The sequence below is a fragment of the Emydura macquarii genome, unplaced genomic scaffold (genome assembly GCF_026122565.2).
Source record: "Emydura macquarii macquarii isolate MOO-44397 ecotype Brisbane River unplaced genomic scaffold, CSIRO-AGI_Emac_v2 contig_1230, whole genome shotgun sequence".
Lineage (NCBI taxonomy): Eukaryota > Metazoa > Chordata > Testudines > Chelidae > Emydura > Emydura macquarii.
The window spans coordinates 2,693,809-2,712,781 of NW_027131367.1; the positions used below are offsets into that span (position 1 = coordinate 2,693,809).

At 52.3% G+C, this 18,973-nt stretch overlaps 1 protein-coding gene across 1 annotated transcript in view; it reads right to left on the reverse strand.

Moving 5' to 3' along the window:
* Positions 1-2,886: 2,886 nt before the first annotated feature.
* The window catches only part of NPLOC4 (NPL4 homolog, ubiquitin recognition factor), a 39,754-nt gene continuing 23,667 nt past the window's right edge, over positions 2,887-18,973 (reverse strand). Inside the window, exons 13-17 of the mRNA XM_067547267.1 lie at positions 12,033-12,104; positions 9,094-9,189; positions 7,649-7,765; positions 5,950-6,052; positions 2,887-5,113 (exon numbers count right to left, since the gene is read on the reverse strand). Of these exons, the coding sequence (XP_067403368.1) occupies positions 4,956-5,113; positions 5,950-6,052; positions 7,649-7,765; positions 9,094-9,189; positions 12,033-12,104 (546 nt within the window). The 3' untranslated portion in view covers positions 2,887-4,955. The remainder of the gene's footprint in view (positions 5,114-5,949; positions 6,053-7,648; positions 7,766-9,093; positions 9,190-12,032; positions 12,105-18,973) is intronic.

An 18,973-nucleotide genomic window follows, 5' to 3' on the forward strand; every position in this document is an offset into this window, starting at 1 on the left:
GCAGCGAGCGCCTGGACTGCTGGGTTCCGGCCCTGGCCCGGCTCTGCTCCACCGCCCACTCGGAGCCTGCGGGGGTTTCATGCGACTGTCGGGCCACAGCAGTGTCTGGCCGTGTGCAGCCTTTGGCTCCCTGCTCTTCCTAGCGTCCCACCCCTAAATCCCGCCTGCCAAGAGCCCTGCAGGGAAGAGTCCCTGGGCACCAAGACACGGGGCGGGTAGGGGACAACCCCGCTGCTATTTCCGAGGTGCCTGTAGGGAGCCGGGCACAGAACATTAGCCGGAGGCTGGCAGCAAAGGGTCCCTCGGTCCCTGTCGCTTCCCTTCCCAGCTCTCCTCCCTGGCGACCTTTGCTCGGAGACAGGATCTTTCTCGCTGCTCCGGCGTCCTCCTCCAGCAGAGAATGAGCAGCGGGGCATTGCCCCTCCGAGAGCCCCCGGCCCTGCAAACACAGGGCACCGCTTGTCCAGGGACCGAGCCGCCCAGCCCCAAGCCAACAGCTGCACTGCCGCGTTCAACGCCTTCAGCCCCGAGCCAAGCACGGCTCTTGCTCGCCCGGCGCGGGGCAGGGCTCGCGCTGCACGAGCCAGGCCAGGAGGAGCTGAGCCAAGGGGATTTTTCCCATCTCCTACCTGCTGCGCTAAGCTCCTGGGCCAGTGCGGAGGGAGGCAGCGGCTGCCCTTTCTAGTCGTGGCTCCCCCGTCCCTCTCTGGCTCCGAGCTGCCTCCCTCTGTCCTCTTTTAACACGCTGCCCTGGGAGCCGGCCAAGCCAGATGTGGGCCTGGCAGCTGTGTCGCTGATTGCAACCAGATCCGCTTGGCCTGGCCAGCGGCAGTTTCCTGCACCCGGGGAGAGATGAAGCCCGGGGGGGGGGGGGGGGGGGGGGGGGGGGGGGGGGGGGGGGGGGGGGGGGGGGGGGGGGGGGGGGGGGTGTGGAGCACGGCTGCGGACCCCTCCCCGGGCGCTGGCCCAGCCCGCCCAGAGCAGCGTAGCAGCAGGAGGTCTGACTTCGTCCGGCCTGGCGCGAGGGCGCAAGGCCGACGCTGGCCCTTGGCGGACGCTCACGCCGCCTCCCAGGGCTCCGGCTAACAGCAGCAACGAGCCTTCGCCCCTGCCTGGGCCCAGCGAGGACAGGGCAGAGCCTGCGCAGCTCCTTGCACGAGCCACGGCTATTGGGAGCCCCCAGGAATCTGATGAACACACGTGGCTGGAATCCTGGCCTGTGGCCTCGTGACAAGCTCCTAGGCCGGGCTAGTGCTCAGAGGGGAGACTGGGAGGGAGAAAGCCAGGGGCTGCGGGAAGTGGGGTTGGCAAGTCAGGAGCCGAGAGTCCAGCTCAGAACGGCTGCGACAGGGGCTCTGGTCTCTGAAGATTTCCCAGGCTGTTTATTAGAGCTCTGGGCCACCTCTGCAGCCTGTTCCTGCCTTAGGCCACTCCACTGATCTACTAATGTCCCAGCCCACCCCAGAGGTGGTCGCATTTTGAAGGCCCGTGGAGCGATTCCCATCGATGGATGGCGTGTGACGCTGGGAAGCGTCTTGCTGCCCCATCAGCTCACCTCCTGCCTTGCACGCCGTTAATGCTACAGCTGGCACCAGTGCCGTGGCACCGCCCAGCCCAGCTGTGCCCACTGCAGCTGCGTTGGCTCCTCTGTTCCGGGCTGAGCTCTGCACGTCCCCGGGTGCCAGGAAACGATCTGGTCTCTCTCATGCGGCATCTATGATCCTGGCAGCAGAGCAACTTCTCTGAGCTGATGCTAGCCAACAGTGGCCTCCCTCCGGCGCGAAAGGTGCAGACTTGCTCCACCCACACTCAAGGCTCCCTCCTAGCTCCTGGCAGTGGGCGAGCTGGCTCCCAGAGCCTCAGGCCCCTCGCTCTGCTCTCCGGGGCAAGGCAGCGAAGGCAGGAGGCAGCCCTGCAGGAGGGAGGGCTGGACTTCATTAGATCCCCCCGTTTCTCTACCGGCTGGATGAAGGGCAGAGGGGAAGGATGCTCCTTGGGAGCCAGCCCCACAGCAACGCGGCTTTACATATCCATGCTGGCCACACAGGCCTGTCTGTCAAACTCTGCGTGGGCCCCGCCCCAGACCAGGCAAGTGCAGGGCCTCGCTGCTTCCACCTCAGCATTGACCGGCACAGGTTGGAGGAGGCGGCCGCTGCTCAGCGTGGGGCAGAGCAGGCAGGATTCGGGAGGGCAGGGCAGGGGGGTGTCAATAAACCAGCAGAAGCCGTAAACCTCATCCACATTTCAGGTGCTTTTATTAGAGTTTACTCGCAGGGCTTTAATTAAGAGAACTCCAGTCCAAACCCAGCACACGCATCTGCAAGCTGCAGAGCACAGAAAAGCAGGAGCAGCCATGGCCCAGGAGATCTAGTCAACACACCCACCCACAGACAGACAGACAGACAGCTGCCTGTCCTACCGGCCACGCTTCAAACAGCAGCAGGGTGACGCGGGGGATCCTTCAGTTGTGGAGGGGCAGGAATCACGTCACTCACACCAGCTGGTCACGGCAGGGGCGGGATGCCTCCCTGCTGCCCCAGAGGGTGCGTGGTTGAGCTGCGAGGGGTCAAACTGTGTGCGCCCCCCAGCTTGCCCAGCCCACTACTGGCCTCCTGGAGCCAGAGAGGGGCCAAGGGAAAAAGCCCCACGTGCCGGGACAGGAAGGGTCTGTTCGACCCATTAAGATGACCAGCCTGTCCTAGTCTGGGAGGAAACCCGGCGGGGGGCGGGAGGAATGACACCTCCCATCCCAGCATGGAGCTGCTGAACGGCAGCGCCATGGTTTCCTTTGGGGAATGAGACGGTGCCTCTCTGCACAGCTGGGAAGGGCTCGGTCACAGGGCAGCAGGGGAAGTAAGAAGGTCAAACAATGAGTTGGGAATTGGAAGGAGAAGAAGCGGCGAGAAGCTGTGAACCGCGGGGCGGGGCCCGGCCCCAGGACCGGCAAACGGGCCGAAGTGACGCTGGGGGGAGGAGGGGGTCAGGCTGAACTTCAGTCTGGGAGAGGGGAAGGCAGGCTTGCGAACGGCGCTTCGCCACGCGCCCTCTCGCCTGGCTGGGATGCTGGAGGGTCACTCACGTGCAGGCCGAGGAAGCACAAGACCGGCCATTCTGCCCCAGTGTGGTGAAACCAGCAGCAGCAGCAGCGAGTGGTGATTTAGTGGAGACCTGCCCGTTGAGGACTGGACGCCCCTTCGGTGCCCCCAGGGTCAACTCTGAACTTCAGGCACTACGGAGACGCTAACAAGGCTGGATCTGCTGAGAGGAGACCCCGGCGAGCTGGAAGGAGCCAACTCCAACCCCGGAACATGCTGCGCGTTTGCCAGGGGGTCACTTCGCTCCAATGGAAACTAAGAGGGGTGGGGCTCTTTCCTTTGCGTGGGCACCTGTACCCAGGCTGCAGGACTGCGGCTAACTACCAAGCAACCCAGCGGAAAAGCAGCCAGCCCAGCCCTCCAGGGTTTCATGCAGAAGGGCTGCCATGTCTCTGCTGCTGGAGCCAGGCCCTGCGGCTGCCCCCGCACAGCAGAATAACAAGGTACATTCACTTCCTAAGTGCCAGCGCCTCGCTCTGCAGAGGAGAGCTGGCCGGGGAAAGCGACCCCCTCCGGGGCAGCTACTGCAGGACTTCAGAGTGGCTGGCGGATGGAGATGCGCTGACCGCAAAGCAGTGGGCATGGAAGGAGCACGCACCGTGTGTTGCTGTGTCCGGATCACGCCCTGCGACGGGCAGTGTGCTGAAGGGAGAAAGGGGGGAGGGAAAGGGTGGCTGCTCCACGGAGCTTGCTCTGCACTGGCCCAGGCTGCCCGCCTGCTGCGGGACCCTTGGCACATTAACAGAAGCAACATGCCACGTGGCCAGCGGGGCCCCTCGGGTCTGGGATGTTGGCCAGCACACTGTGCTCGTACCTTGGCCATCAGGGGATCTGGCTGGCAGGAACAGACAACCACGCCGGCCAGGCCCTTTGTTAGCATGCCATAGCCCTGGGAGGGGAGAGCCAAAGAGCGTCGGCCAGACCTGCTCTGTGGAGAGGGAGTTCAAAATACATCTGCCGCGGTGCTACCGGACTGCAGGGAGGGCTCCCCCAGGAGGGGCAGGGCTCGTGGGCAAGCTGAGAGAGAGATGCCCGGCTGGGAGGCTGGTGCAGGCCAGCTCCCCTCTCACATGCCAAGAGAGCCAGAGGCACTGCAGAGCAGCTCGGGGCGTGGCAGCTTTGCTGGCTGGCCCGGCGCTGTCGCTCATCCCATGTTCTGCTGGGTTAGACCATTGAGTCCAAGCTGTAATTGTGGTGCAGGCTCAGCTGACTCAGGCCCCGAGGGCTACAAAAAACCACTGGAGAAGAGCCGACTGCTGCCAACCAAGCAGGCGTCTGAGGAGGGGACAGTGATTCTGCAGGAGCAGGCCCTGCCTGCAGCCTCTCGCCCTCCCCAGGCCATCTCCTGTGTTAAGGCTGCCGGGGCCGGGCGCCGCACACACGCAAGCGGATGGAGGGAGGTCAGCCGCTACTGCCATGCACCCATGGAGATGGCCGGCCCAGCCACCCGGCTTTGCCTGGCATGGACGTGCTCGCTCGGCTCAGAGGGAGAAGCAGCTGCTGTCTAACCTAGAGCGAGGCGGGCGGTGGCGGGAATGACAGTGCAGGGAGATAGCCCACGTCATCTCCGAGGGAGCTGCAAGCGTGGACACGGAAGAGCAGGGGCTCCTCGGGCCGGCCGAATAGCTCGGGGAGTTCCAGTTTGCAGGTGAAATCCCACTGACAGGAAGCCTGCCTCCCCCCTCCCTATCCCTAGGCCCTGGAAAGGATAGTGCAGAGCGCTACAGACGTGGCCGCCCCACCTCTCGGTCTGCCCCTTGTGGCGCATCATTACGGGGTGGGGGCATGAGAAACCATGCTGCTTTTTAAAGGGTTTGCCTCTATATTGTTGAGTCTGCCCCTAACTCCGAGCAGCAGGGGCTAGGTCCTGGGGAGGCTGCACATCTCGCAGTGGTCTGTGCCGGGCTGGTTCATGAAGGTGCAGTGTTGGCAAGCCCACATGGCTGAGGACGTGGCATGGGGCGAGCCGCCCATGGCACCGTATTCATGTAACCCTGAGAGCTGCACACCAACTGTGCCTGTAAGGGGGAAACGGAGCAGAGGTGAGGAGTAGAGGCGGGAGGAGATGCAGCCTCAGCAGAGCAGTTTACAGGGGAGTTTCTACACGTAACGAGACATCCCCGGATGGGCGAGTGGCAGGGCCTGACCCTGGGGCCTCTGGGTCTGAAGCCGGCAGTCTCTTGGGCCAGCGAAGCTCACGTTATTACACCTGCCGTCCACACGCCGGTACCTTTGCACCCAGAGAGCGGGGCAGGGCTCTGTCCCGGCCCCCAACGGGCAGGGTCACTGCACTGCAGACTGCTTGACGCCGCAATGCCACACCTCCCCCAGGCAGGAGACTAAGGCGGACAGCGGCACACCACGCTTTCAGTGCTCCTGTCTCGCACTTCGCCACTGGCGCAGGTAACTCGCCAGGCCAGTCTAATCGTACCAACTGGAAGAGCAGCGATTCCAACGCCACCGCCCTGCCGCAGAGCCCCAGGGTTGAGCGTCTCTGCTCTGGATGTGCTCTACTCAGGCAGGGAAGAGCAACCCCCAGACACACACATTCTTACTCGATTCCTTTTGCGGGAACAGAACCGTCTTTCTAAACCAACTCACCCCCACCCATCACTTGTAGCTGCGGCTCCCCTGGCCCGGGTAGAGGCTCATGTCACAGCCCTCCAGCGAGGCGCCTGGCCTTGGCCCAGGAGGGGGGTACAGCTTCCCAGTGCTCTGGGCCCCACACTCGGCCCTGGTGCAGGCGCAGCCAGCCCAGGAAAACCGCATCGTTTCTCCCCCTTGCTGGGAACAAGCGGTCCCAAAGCAATGTGACCCAGGCACAGGAGAACAGAGGGGAAATCTGGGGACTTACTACAGAGCTGTTCAATGGTGGCCCATTGCTCCGATTTCTTCCAGGTCTGCGCCAGCTCCTCATTTCTGGTCCTCACCGCCTCCAGCAGTAGGCTGATGCTATCCTGAAAGAGAGAGCACACAGGTCACCGCCAGCCACCTTCCCCACGGCACCCACGGACAACAGCTGTGCTCCTGCAGGTCCCTACCGCTCCTCCCCACACTCCATGCACCATCTTGAGTTTATTCACCCGGGGCAGCCAGGAATTCTCAAAGAAATCCCAATAATTTGATCTTTCACCCTTTTATAGAGGGGCTCCCTGGAATCTCTGGGGACACAAGCGAGCTGACACGCAAGCCGGGTTTGAACCCTTGACGCTCCTAGTCGATGAGGAGTTTGATTGGCGTTATAAATCCTGCTTCTAGTTTCTCCCCAGGGCTCAGACATTCCCCCTGAAAGTCGGACCCTGCATCTCCCTGCTAGAGGAATTCATTCAGGGCGCTTCTATGTCAGATGAGATGATCACTGTGGTCTCTTCTGGCTTTATAATCTATACATGAATATATGATGGAGCCAAAAGCCATCTGTTGCATCCCCCTGCACAGAAAAGGGGGCCAAAAGTACCTGGCAATTTTTTTTTATTAATGTTGGGCTGTAAAACTTAGCAGGATTGGAGGAAGCCACCATACTCCTAATCAAGATATGGAGACTTGACTCCAGAGGTCCAGGCTGGACTAGCAGGAGGGCTTGGAGAACAGTTTTGAGGTGTATAGGCCGGTTTACACGGGGAAATCTGTACGGTGCCTGCCTACATGCGGTGGGGCTCTGACCATCACTACTGGCCCCTCGTTACAGGAGCACCGTACGGGAGGTAAAGCAGCCAGTCCCCCAGCCCCCGAATGGCAGCCGCTGCCCATTTCTGCAGCGAACCTGTAAGAGAGCTAAGGCTCATTCACACTTTTATCATCAAGAAAAAGGAAAAGAAAAAGACTGGAAAAATTCTGAATGCAACACGCACAAAATCCCTCTGATTGGTCCTGATCTCCAGCTGCCCACTGTCAGCCCAGCTGTTCTACACACGCTCAGCTTGGGCAGTTCTCGAAGCCTCTGGAAAACACGTGGCTTTTTTTTGCTGGCATGTTATTTAAAAACGGGAAAAGATGAGTGGCGCAGATGTTAAGTCAGGGCCTGACATGCAGCCAAGCTCCTAGTGCCAAGCCAGTAAAGCCAGAGCTGCACAGACAGGAAGTAGCCGTCCTGGAAGAGATTTGGTGACTCTGATCTTGTTATCATTATAACAGAAATTTCTGATTCTGATATTTTTAACCTTTCCAGCTACCTGAGCCGGAGCCAAGTCGGCTGTCTCCAGCTTAAGGCCATGCTCACACAACCACTAGCTACTCACTGCTTCAAAGCCATGCAGAGGCGGAGCAGGACATCCAAAACACAGATAAACCGAGCAGAAGGGTCACTGAAAATAAAATAATTGGCAAGCTGTATATTTTCTCAGCAGGAACTACAGATAAGCCATCAAACGAGCTGGTGCTGAGGACTCAAATGGGGTGTAACAGGCACACGGCGCTTTCCAACGCACATGCGACTGATGCTCCTGCTTTGATTCTGGGGTGGTGAGGTTTAGAGCTGGTCTGTTACGTGATGCTCATTGCCAGCTCTGTGCGCCTTTGTCATTAGCCAAAGTCATTTCCTTCCGATTCCATACCTGTAGAGGCATGACCTCATTGGTGACCAGAAAGAGGAGCAGATGGAAATCAGAGATGACGTCTAGGAAAACAGAGGAAGTGTTCTGAGACAGGTATGTGGCCAAGCTGTGGAAGTCCTGCAGAGATTGGAAGGGGAAGAAAAACAATAAAGAAGTCACGTTTCCTTACCCCAATGTGATGCCTTGGTTTTTCCATTCAGATACATGGACAAATAAGATGCTGGTAAAACTCCCTCCTCTACCAGTAGACACAGCTATGATTCACACTGACATCCTGAAAGCAGAGCGCCATGCAGACTGAATCGCAGCTTTTCACATTTCCAGAGGAATGGAATCTTAGGGTCAGCCTAACCTCTGCATTATTTAGACCTCTGAAAGACCCAGGGCATACAGACCCCAGACACCGGAGCACTCAGGACGGCAGCAAGTCTCGGAGCCACGCTGGTTTGGGGAAGTGAGGGAACAAGGGGCAGAGGAAGATAAAGCCCCACTAGTGGCCTGGTCAGGTGGGAGTACACTGGCTACCACCTGCATCAGCCAAGTGTGATGAACCGGAGCAGGCCTGCCAGGGGCAGAAGAGGAGAATCCTCTGACCGCACACTCCCGCTGCCTGCACAGCGTTTTGCAGCAGTGCTGACTACTCCCATATACAGCAAGAAATCTGAATTGCTAAGTGACACATTGGAGTTGCCTCTCTCACAGCTTCTGCCTATGGCATCTGCAGGAGGGTTTCAGTGTCTGGGCAGAGACTAGTCACTTCTGATTCATTTTATGTCCAACTATTTCAGAAGAAACTTTTGATACTTTTCATGCAGATCCCTTTTGAGAAACTGACCATTACCAAGTAACCCCAAATTTGTGCTGATTTTGCCAGTTCACATGTGGCTTGGGCAATTGGATAGCCGCCTCCGACCAGTGTTATCCGGGGCCTCTTTCTGTAATGAATAGTTCAGGCTTTGACAAACATTCAGCAAAGGCAGCCAGCATTCTCGGTGTCAGCACGAAATCCATGAGCCACTGTAGGCCCTGCATTTTGTTTGACCCACCCGTAGCAGGCTGTTTTGTCACACACAGGATGCGCTCTTCACTGATTCTTGATCAAACAAGAACACAATGGAATTGGCAGCTCCTTTTTAGAAATGATTTGCAAGAGGCAATTCTTGACAAACAAAGAGGCCTCCGTCTGCATCACTGGGATGGGTGGGAATTGGCACGTCCAGCAGGGATGATTTATAGGGCGATGCAAAGCATTCAGGGCGGGAAGTTTTGCTGTGACTATTGCCAAGTGTGGATCAAACTATGAGAAGATGGCTCAATGGAACAGCTGCTGCAGTCTCTGCTGCTATCCCCTTTCAGAGGTATTAGAGGAAGGGAAACACGCAAAAGATTACCTACGGGCATGTTCTTGTACAGCTAGAACAGATGCACTTTAAAGCATTCCTTACCTGAGTTTCCCCCAGCACGTCACGATTCTCAATAGGGAACAGATTTTGAGAAATAGAAAAAGTGTAAACTGGATCCTTGGGGAAAGTGGTGGTAATCTAAAAATTGAAGAGAGAGCACTATTAGAGCAGTGCTGCTACTCTACACAGGCCAGGCCAGGTCCATTGGTGATGGAGACGTCGGTCCACTGCCTCCAATAGCGGAGAAATGCCACTCACCTCACACTGCAATATTTCAGCCATGAAGGTCACACAGTGATTACTACGTGGAACTTCTAAAGCCCTTTTCACATTTAAAGGGCATTTGATCAGCATTTCCCTTGCTCAGGGAGGCCCCAGCAATTAGATATCAACCAACTGAGCACGGCATCCAACTCTACCTTGAAAATGTTTGGAAAACACGCAGGTTCACATAGGCTGTGGAAGCACAGCAGACGTCCCCCCTCGCCCCCATGGATCTGACAACTGTGCGCCTGAGGCCGGCCCACTTGGAACTGGCTCTTTTTACATAAAAGCTCCACTGCGTTGGAAGAATTTCACTGAGGAGGTTTGATTAAAGAGGAACAGGGAGGCATTACTGAAATCTGCAACTGGGACTTGGGGCAGTCTGAGAAATGAATGAAGAGTTCACCCAGATCACTTCTCTAAATATAGCTGTTTTCTCTCTGCTCTGCTCTGCTCTGCACCGCAGTGCCGGACCTGGAGCACAGCCCAAGGAAACAAACAGCAGGAAACACTTAGGCCTGGTCGCATGGCCTAACCAATAGTCTGAACTAGCGAGGATCACGCCTCCTCCTGGCTCGGAGTGGTTATCACCTGGACAGGGTGCAGGTTTCCAATGCCGCTGGAGAGCGGGGTGCTTCATCACACACGGCGTATTGGGGAAGGGGAACTTACTGCAAGCGAACCAAATAAAAATACGGTTCCTTTATGTCTTGCCAAGGAAGATTAGTGGAACCAGAAAGTTGGTGCCTTACCGAGAACTTGGCTTTAGCTGTTTGTATCAGTCCAGTATGAAAACTTTTAGCAAGAAGAAGTGCTTCAGTGCAGTGCAGTCAATACAAAGGCACACTGGAAAGAAAGCAGCAAAAGCCCTGAGGCTGATACAAGCTTTTATCCAAATGGTAACTGACTCCAATCTTGTGCACCTTTCTGCCACTGGAATCAGTCATTCCAGCGAAGGATGAGACCCCTCTCGATTCAGTGCAAATATATGCACTTCCAGGAGTCTCCTCCTAACGCTGGAATCCCCTGCCATCAATACACTCTTTGTCCACGATTTCCAGTGCCATCAGTGGGTTGGGTGGGGATTTTGCCAGATGCAGGGGAGAACATGGCTCAGAAATCCCATAATGCCCATGATAGCAAGTGGGCTCCTAAATTCTTATTGGGTGGAACCGAGCCATGTAGTGTTCAGACATCAACCCTTTGCTGTCCTCATGCGTTCTGTGACCCTGAGCTGTGCACACACTGTGCTGGGACTGCACTAACATTTCTCCTCTTTACCGCTTATATCAGTTGGAAGGAGGAGGTGGTTGCTGGGCCAGATCATCTACAAGTTACTCACAGAAGATTGCGTGGGCTGCTACTCTGAGTCTCTGGCTATTAAAGCCGTATTAAAAAAGGGCGTTTCAATCGGAGATGTGTGCATTTTGTAACTGACACCAACGATGCAGAGAGAACTTTCATTACACTAGGAAATGGAAGAATACTGGTTTGGTTTGGTTTTTTTTAAAAAGAAGATGCTTCAGAAATTCAGTTTTCCATCATCCCAGACTCCTCCTAAGTGTATGTTCTGTCAATCTGTTTCCATCTTAATTACACCCCAGGTAGTCCACAACCAGATGCTTTTACTGCTTGGGTAATAAATACCTTCCAGTGTTGTCAATTGGAATGGAATGTCACACAATGGGTCCCATTGTTCCAAACGCAATATTGCACTGCATGAATCACATGACAAAGTCTTCAGCCCAAATGCTGCTTTGATAAGTAACCTCGCCCCCTCTCCCCCCGAAAAAAACGGACAAAGAGGAAGAGCGAGTGTTGGCTTCCAGTCCGCCTGCTTCCCCACATCTGGGGTTTCCTAGGGCAGTGCTCGGGACATTTGTATTCATCTCGCAGCAGCTGGAGTGGACCAATCGCTTTGAATGGATTTAATCATTAGTGGCACCACCTCCACTCCTGCAATATTTCCTGTCATCTGAATTATCTGCCTCCCAGTCTCCCATCCAGGGAAGCCTCCCATTAAAGCTGAAAGACCGTGGCAGAGTTTTAATGCTGCTCCCAAGTGTGCTGGTAACATTTTCTGAACAAGGCAGGGCTCTCAGACCAATTGCCCTTTGGCTCCCAACACTCAAGGATGCAAACCCCAAGAAACAACCCTGTTACCTAGGGGGACACATTGAGTGGTGGGCAGATGGGACCTCAGCACAGTACTGCAGCTAGATTCCTTCTTCCAAACAAAAGCACTGGGGACTGGCAAGGAAGGAGCTGTCGGCCTTGTCATAGTACAAACCCAGCTTGCTGATCACGAGAATGGGCAGCATTCTTAATCACAACTTAATCACAATCAAGTGACAACTGGAGCTTTCTAATTAGCTCCCAGTGATTTAATGCCATATCCATGCCAGCAACATCCATGGGGCTGCCTGCTTCCTTCGTTTTATGGATAAGTTCTGTTTCAGAACAGCAATAAGACACTCCCAGCAGCGCCTTTTGAGGAAGTAAATGCATTTCTCTGGCATCCCATCACCGCCCAGCCCAGCGTGCTGCGCTCACACAAAAGCGTGCTGCCTGTTGCGCCCCCATACTTAAAGAAAGCAAACTCGAGTGAAAACCTTCCAACCTTGTGGACTTTTCAGAAGGTTCGGTGGTGTGAAAGGAGCTCTGCTTCGATTCTACGGCCAGCTGCCAATGAGTCAGCAAGCGCAGCGAATACTCACATCTATGATCAGGTACTCGACGGGGAGCGGGCGGGCTAGCTGCGTGATCTCGTTCCCAAACTTGTCTATGTCCTGAAATAAGAAGAGCACTGTTAGTGACCGGTCTGGGCACAGATGGCACAGGCCATCTGGATCCCGGAGCTGGGACACCTGGATAGATGTGGGGTTTCTGAACTACTGGGAGTGTTCTGCAGATTTATGGGAGATGCAGAAGACTATTCATTTTCCTCTGTCATTTTGTTGGGCACTAAGCTATTGTTAAAAAAGCAGATGTGCAGCTCTCCTTGCTGGGAAGACAATGCTAGAAACGATAGCTGCTCTTTGACCAGCAGCTTCCCTGCTCCTCAGATAATCCCATCCCACATCTCAGTTGACGTTTGAAGCAGACAAGCCAAAAGGTGCCGTTTCATAATGAAACGTCCCCTTCGTGCCGCAGATGAACACAAAACTGACTCTGCACAAGCTGTCCCGTCAGGTCAACGTGCCGGAGTCTCCACTCAAATTGTGCGTGCTCGTGCCCTGCAGGCCTGTTCACGAACGTTGGAAAACCTGCCACTTTTTCTTGAATACACAGACATGGAGAAGTCATACAACCTGCCAAAGCCCCAACTTGTTTTGCTTTGTCAGATGAATTGAACGTAAAGTTTAATTATGAAGAAAAATGGCCAGCATATGTTCATTAATCATAAAATGACAATTAGACTTGATTCATGTCAAACACACGGAGTTCAAACACAGCTTCAGAAATAAATTAATAAGAACTGACTCTTTTCATTACAGATCCTGTAAGAGGGGATTGTATTTTCTAGCTAAATCATCACTTAACAGGATATAAATCATTCATCAAGCCATATATAAATTAGACATCCATAATTTCCAATCAGAGACCTTACAGAAAAGTTTACATTTGCTAAGCTTTCGAAAGCAAGAGCGGCTGGGAGGCAGATCCCATGTTGGCTGCACAGACTCAGACACGGCTCTCGCCCCGGCATATGCGCAGACTCAGACACGGCTCTCGCCCCGGCATGCCCAACTTACTTCCTGGGGAGCACTGTGCAAAGGCCATGAAATCTGTCCCTGAGCCCCATGCTGCAGACAGAGGGGGGGTCTTCTAGATTTTGCGAAGCACTGCTAAAATGGAGCCAGCAGGCAAACACTTCGGAGAGACACTCCTGGATAACATTGTCCCCCACACTGTCCCTTTAAAAGCTACGTTTTCTGGCTTTGAATATGCTGCTACACCCCCATTTCTCAGTTATTCTAGCATTTACATATCAAAACCATGCCGCACTGTGGCCAGCCACCCTCCTCTCTCACTACGGACAGTCCCCACATACTCAGACGCGTGCCCTGGCATGCTTCGGCACGCTACTTTGCTTGTAGATGCCTGTGGCGCCCCCAATGCCCTGTGTCCCTGGAAATAGTTTCCCCTTTGTAGAACCAACCTTCCAGTCTTTGAAGTTTCCTCTAAAAGTTATTCTGATAAGAATCATTTCTCCTTGAATGTGATAGATTGTTGGCCCAGTGGTTATTTTAGCAACAGGCCTGGTGGCTTGTGGCCTTAGATCTCTCTGGCTCTGACAGGAGCAGCAGGAGACGTGGAATCTTTTCAGAGGGATCACAGGGCCTGAAAGCCAGCCTGTTTCTAGATCTTGGCAATACTGCAAGAACCAGGAATCAAATCCAATCAAGCTACATCAGCTTCCCAACCACTCTCCTGCCCCTGCAAGAACGAACCTGCAACAACTCACACATAATTAGCCCATCTGGAATTCATTTTCAAATCTAATTAAGTTCTAAAATGCAGAAACATTTTTCCAGCACCTGTTCGCTTTAATCTTCCCCTCTGGGGATTTCCATGGTAAAAGCCTTCTTTTTAATGTCATGCTACCAAAGCCTGAAAGATATTTTCTAAAATTGTTACTACCGAATTGACACCTAACATTCCCCAGCTAAAGGAAGTGTATGTGCGCCCCTCCCCTCAGAAAGAAGTAGGCACCTACCTCCTCCCCACTCCTTCTTCGACTCACATGTACTGTTTTATTAGGCAGTTACGTTTTATAGCCATAACAAATGTCAAGCTGGGAGGATTGCTAGGAGAGACATTTTCATCCCAAATTTGGCAGTCACCAGGGCCGTAACAGCCTTTATCCGCACATGTGGGGTATTATTGCTGTATCTCAGGAGCCTGGGATTCCCAGTGCCATGCAACGCCACGTGCTCGGCTTAGCAGCCATGCCCCCAAATGGAGGGCGGCCAGGAGTCAATGAAGGCTCAAATTCTACTCGTCCTCTGGACAAAAATCAAGCAACAGCCCCAAAGGAAGTGGCCAATGAATCAGACTAGAGGCGGAGATCAACTCCTGCAATCCCAACGTTTTGAACGAGTTTGAGCTAATGGCATTGCAGCTTCTGTCTCCAAACAGGAAAATGATTAATCGACCTGCATGGAGAAATATCGCTAACTGAGGAAGTTAGTCTCACGTTTCTGCTGGCAAGTTGGCACTGCAGGCTTGCAATGGGGAGGGGACAGCTCAGGAAGAGTTCAGATTCTCAGTCGCTATGGATCAACGTACGTACGACCAGCCACGCACTGAGGTGAGGGCAGCACTCCAAACTCTCCTTTGCCATGATGCCTACAAAAAAACTTGACAGCAATTTGGGCTGCTAGTGAACTGAGACGGCCTATTACGCTGCCCAGTATGGTCTCATTGGTTCCTTGGATTCCCCCATCTGTCTGCGTCCATCTGACATCTCTTGTCTTATACTCAGATTGTCCTTGCGACAACAATTGCCTTTTTGTTGAGTGTTTGTACAGCACCTAGCACAATGGGGTTCCGGTTCAGGACTATGGCTCCCAGGGCCTATGTAAAACTAATAAACAACAACAACAAATGGACCAAGGCTCCTTATTCTCAAAGGCAAACAACCTTTTCATATGGAGACTCATTTACACTGATGTTATTCTCTCATGATCAGATCTTCCCTGGGTTTATGCTGCTTATATTGCTTTGGAGTCACACGAAGTGTCTTCGGGTTTTTGCATACACTCTTATTTAGCTCATCCATAGCGCTCTGTGAGAGCTGCACTACAGAAGGTGGGCGTCGTCCTGGTTTCACAGATGGGGAATCTGAGGCGGAGGTGAAGAGCCTGCCTAAGGTCACACAGCAGGTCAGCACCAGCACTGGAAGCAAAGCTCGAAGAGTCCTGACTCCCTCTCTACCACTGGGATATTTCTGAGACTGAGAGAAGTCCTTTCCAGCTCCAACACGCACAGCCCATAGAAGAGCAATACAAGTGGGTATCAGCAGCGTATTACACGCACACACTTCCTCTTCACACAAACACAGGAACAGACTTTTCACTCCCAACCGCAATGGCATTCTAATGAGAACACACTCACTCAAGAAAGACGCTGTAAATCCATGTGGCCTGCTTCTGATTATTTAATCTTAGCCAAACTGCTATGTGCACAGAACTAACCAATTTTCTGAACCACGCTAAGGATTGCCAGGGGATTTTTACTTACTTAGAGGCAGAAGTGGTTCATGGTGCAGACCAGGTGGCTACTGTAGAACAACTCTCTCCAGGCCGCTGAGACAGGGTTACCTTTGAACTATCAAGTCTCTCACTGCTGGGAACGCTTTTCCTGCAGCAAGCTTTTGCAGTAAGAATAAACCCAGTGACCTTCCACCACAACTGTCCTAGGTTGGGGACAGAGGACTCTATACGCAGGGAAGCTCCTCCCACAAAACAGAAGCTTGCACAAAAGGAGAACCTTTGTGGTATAAGGTTTGTTACGGTTAAGATGGAAACACCACTTGGTGTGGCCGCACGCGAGCAATGGCTGGAAAGAGAAGCCACCATAGCATCCTTCTGCACCTTTTAAAGAAAGAATAAAAGCTGACTAGCACAGCATGCTTTTCTCCAATAATGAGATCTTGCCTCAATATTTTGGTTGCTCTAGAGCATTCCTGTCATAACCTGTAGGGGTTCCTCTCATGGAGGCCTGAGGTGCAGTGGTGTTGTATGCAACAGTTATTAGACTTTCAGCAAGAGGATTTTCAAGTTTTACAGAAGGAGCAGGAATTTACACACTGAACACTCATAACACATCTAGTCTAAGACTGTTATTGGATCTAGGAGAAACTGGGGTTGGTAATCCCATTTGGCCTTAATAAAAAGTGGCAAAATGCTATCGAGTCATTCCAAGAGCTGGATGAAATTGTGTTTTCCAGAGCGTGAACTGAACTTGAAGTTTAACAGCTGAGGCGTCTCAAGGCTGACACTGCATGAGGCTGAGCAGTTGTCCAAATGCAAAAACCAAACCCACTAGTCTCCTGCATGAAGGGAAATGTCCCTTTTGTAATACAAGCGTCATTAAGAAGAGCTTTAATCTTTCACCATTCCAGAGCAAGTTTATTCGCTATTCAAACAGCAATAAAATGTAACTCACTACAAGGATGACATCTTCTTTATGCTGAGATCCCAGGTAGATGCCTACAGTTAACAGAAAAACCAAGTCCCACAAAAGTACTAAGCCAGGATTATTCAAATGCTTCAAAGGGCCTAGAAAACTCAGCTGCACTTGATGGAATGTTGAGACATCCATGAAATAAGTCTAGTGTTAGAGTTCTGTGGTGCTACCACCGACTTCAAGAGAGAGTCACAGCCTGAGATTTGCTGGGGCGTACAATCAGATGACAGCTTGATAATGGAAAGCCAGGAACTCTGCAGACTAGCTGAAGACAGCTTGAGCAGTTTGCAACATTCACGCACAATGTGCAGCAATGGACATAAGCATAAAACCCCCAGATGACCTTAAAGATGCATACACGACCACATTTCCAGACGGGCTGAGCACCCACAGCTCCCACTCACTTCAACCCCAGCACCAGGCCCACAATTGCTTATGTTACAGTCCTAGCTTAAAACAAGCTGCATAGATACACTTACTTACTTCCCAGAAACACAGGAAAACATGGAGGAGGAGGCTGAAGACAGAGAGCAAGAACTTCCAACCTAACAGGATAAGCCAAAGCCCTCTGTGGTCCTGATATAAAGTGGAATCTTTTAGGCTGCCCATACAGCTGGAAAATGAACTAAGGAGGAGGTTAACAATACAGTGGCCTCTAATGCTAGACAGAACGGTTACCATCCTAATTACAGCCACTGCATGCCTGCACACTGAGATGGGAGGGGGCCTTTAGCAGGTTTGTTTGGCGTTACTGTTGCTGAGAAATGCTAACCAGTCTTTCTGCAACATGGTAAGAACAGAATGTTGCACTGCAACTCCTGATAGTCCTCACTAATCTTGCACCTTGAACCTCTAGGTTTACCAGTGGGATGATTTTTCCTTTTGAGTTGATCACGGTGAGAAAATGATTTAACAGAGTAATTTAGATTCCTGGTCCTGAAAGCCCCCAATTTTCACACCAGAACCAATCTAAAGCTTTCACACCCCACGGAATGAATATCCACTCGGAGAAAGCACCATGCTGCCAGTGCTGATAGGATGGTTTCTGCGAGTAGCAGGGCAAGAGCCAACAGAAAGAGGAAGGTAAACACATACAAGAATTACAAGGCTAAGGACAAATGCTTTGGTTTATGAAAGGGGCAAATCTGGTGCCATCAGGTTTCCTGCTTTCATGGTATTTAAGACACGTCTATAGCTGATAGACCATTGAGATGAGTCACACTCGTTCAAGTGGGACTCTTATTTTCAGCAACAGCTGTAACACACTAAGGGGCATACTAGCCTCTGACCCCATTTCACAAATGCATCTTGATCTGCACCATACAAGAAAGGCTTGATAAGTGAAGAGAGCTGTTATATTTTGCCTTGAAGCACCTCTTTGCCGCCTTGCCAGAGTCCTTGAACCTGTAACACCCTCCATAATTTCTCCCAGCTGTATGGCTTTGATCCCTGACACAGGCTTCTGTTTCTGCCGCATTACTAATTCAGAGAAATTTCTTAGTAATTTCAAAAGCAAAGACGACACATATTAAGAGTAAAGATACAAGATCTTTTCCTTATGTGATGAGCAGATTGTTGTAAGCTTGCTGCTTTATATTTCTCCAGTTTTATATGGATCACCTTTTTCTACTGGCAGGAGTTTAAAATGCAACTACTCTTTTATGCAACTAGTAGAGACAAGAATGTAATGGTTCCCCTGCCCACATTCAGATGCTAAATTGTTCTATAAATATATTCCACACTACACAAATATTGGCTGTTTGGTTCTCATCCAACCATCATAATAAACTTAAATTAATATGGCCCCTTTCATCCTAAAGTGCTTTTCAAGCTGATGCACACACTACAGACATGGATTATTCTCGCTCACCAATGAAACAGCCACTGGAGGTGAAATGTGGCAGCTGCTAAAGAGCACACAGTAACCCTTCACGACAGCTATGGGCAGGAAGCAAAGAGCTGAAGCAGCAGGGTAAAGGTAGGCAGGCTAATGATCATGCTGGACATTGCCAGGTGACCCCAGTGCTTTAGCAATGTGCCGGCTAGCCTGCTGATGGGGCTGGCCAGGGTACTGCATTACTAACTAACTTTGTCTTCTTGCTGCAAGGGCAAACTTACTGCAGATTCTTGGTTCCAACAAAATGTTTAACCAATGCTTCGACAAGCTTGTGCTCACACACCCAGTGACTATGAGGTAGTTGTCTCTGACCTCAGGCCGCTTTGCATTTAATGAGACCCAAATGGTTTTTAAAACCAGAAGTGACCAAGTTTTCCATCAATTTAAAAATGTTCCAGAAAAAGTAAAGGTACTGCAGCCAAACATGTTGGAATTCAGAGTACATCTACACCCACCAGAGCGCTCCTCAAGCACATCATGAAAAGGACAATTATGGGCAGGAGTTACAAAACATTTGAAATAGCCTGAAGATTGACCAAACAATCACTGGTTCATGGAAATTTCCAC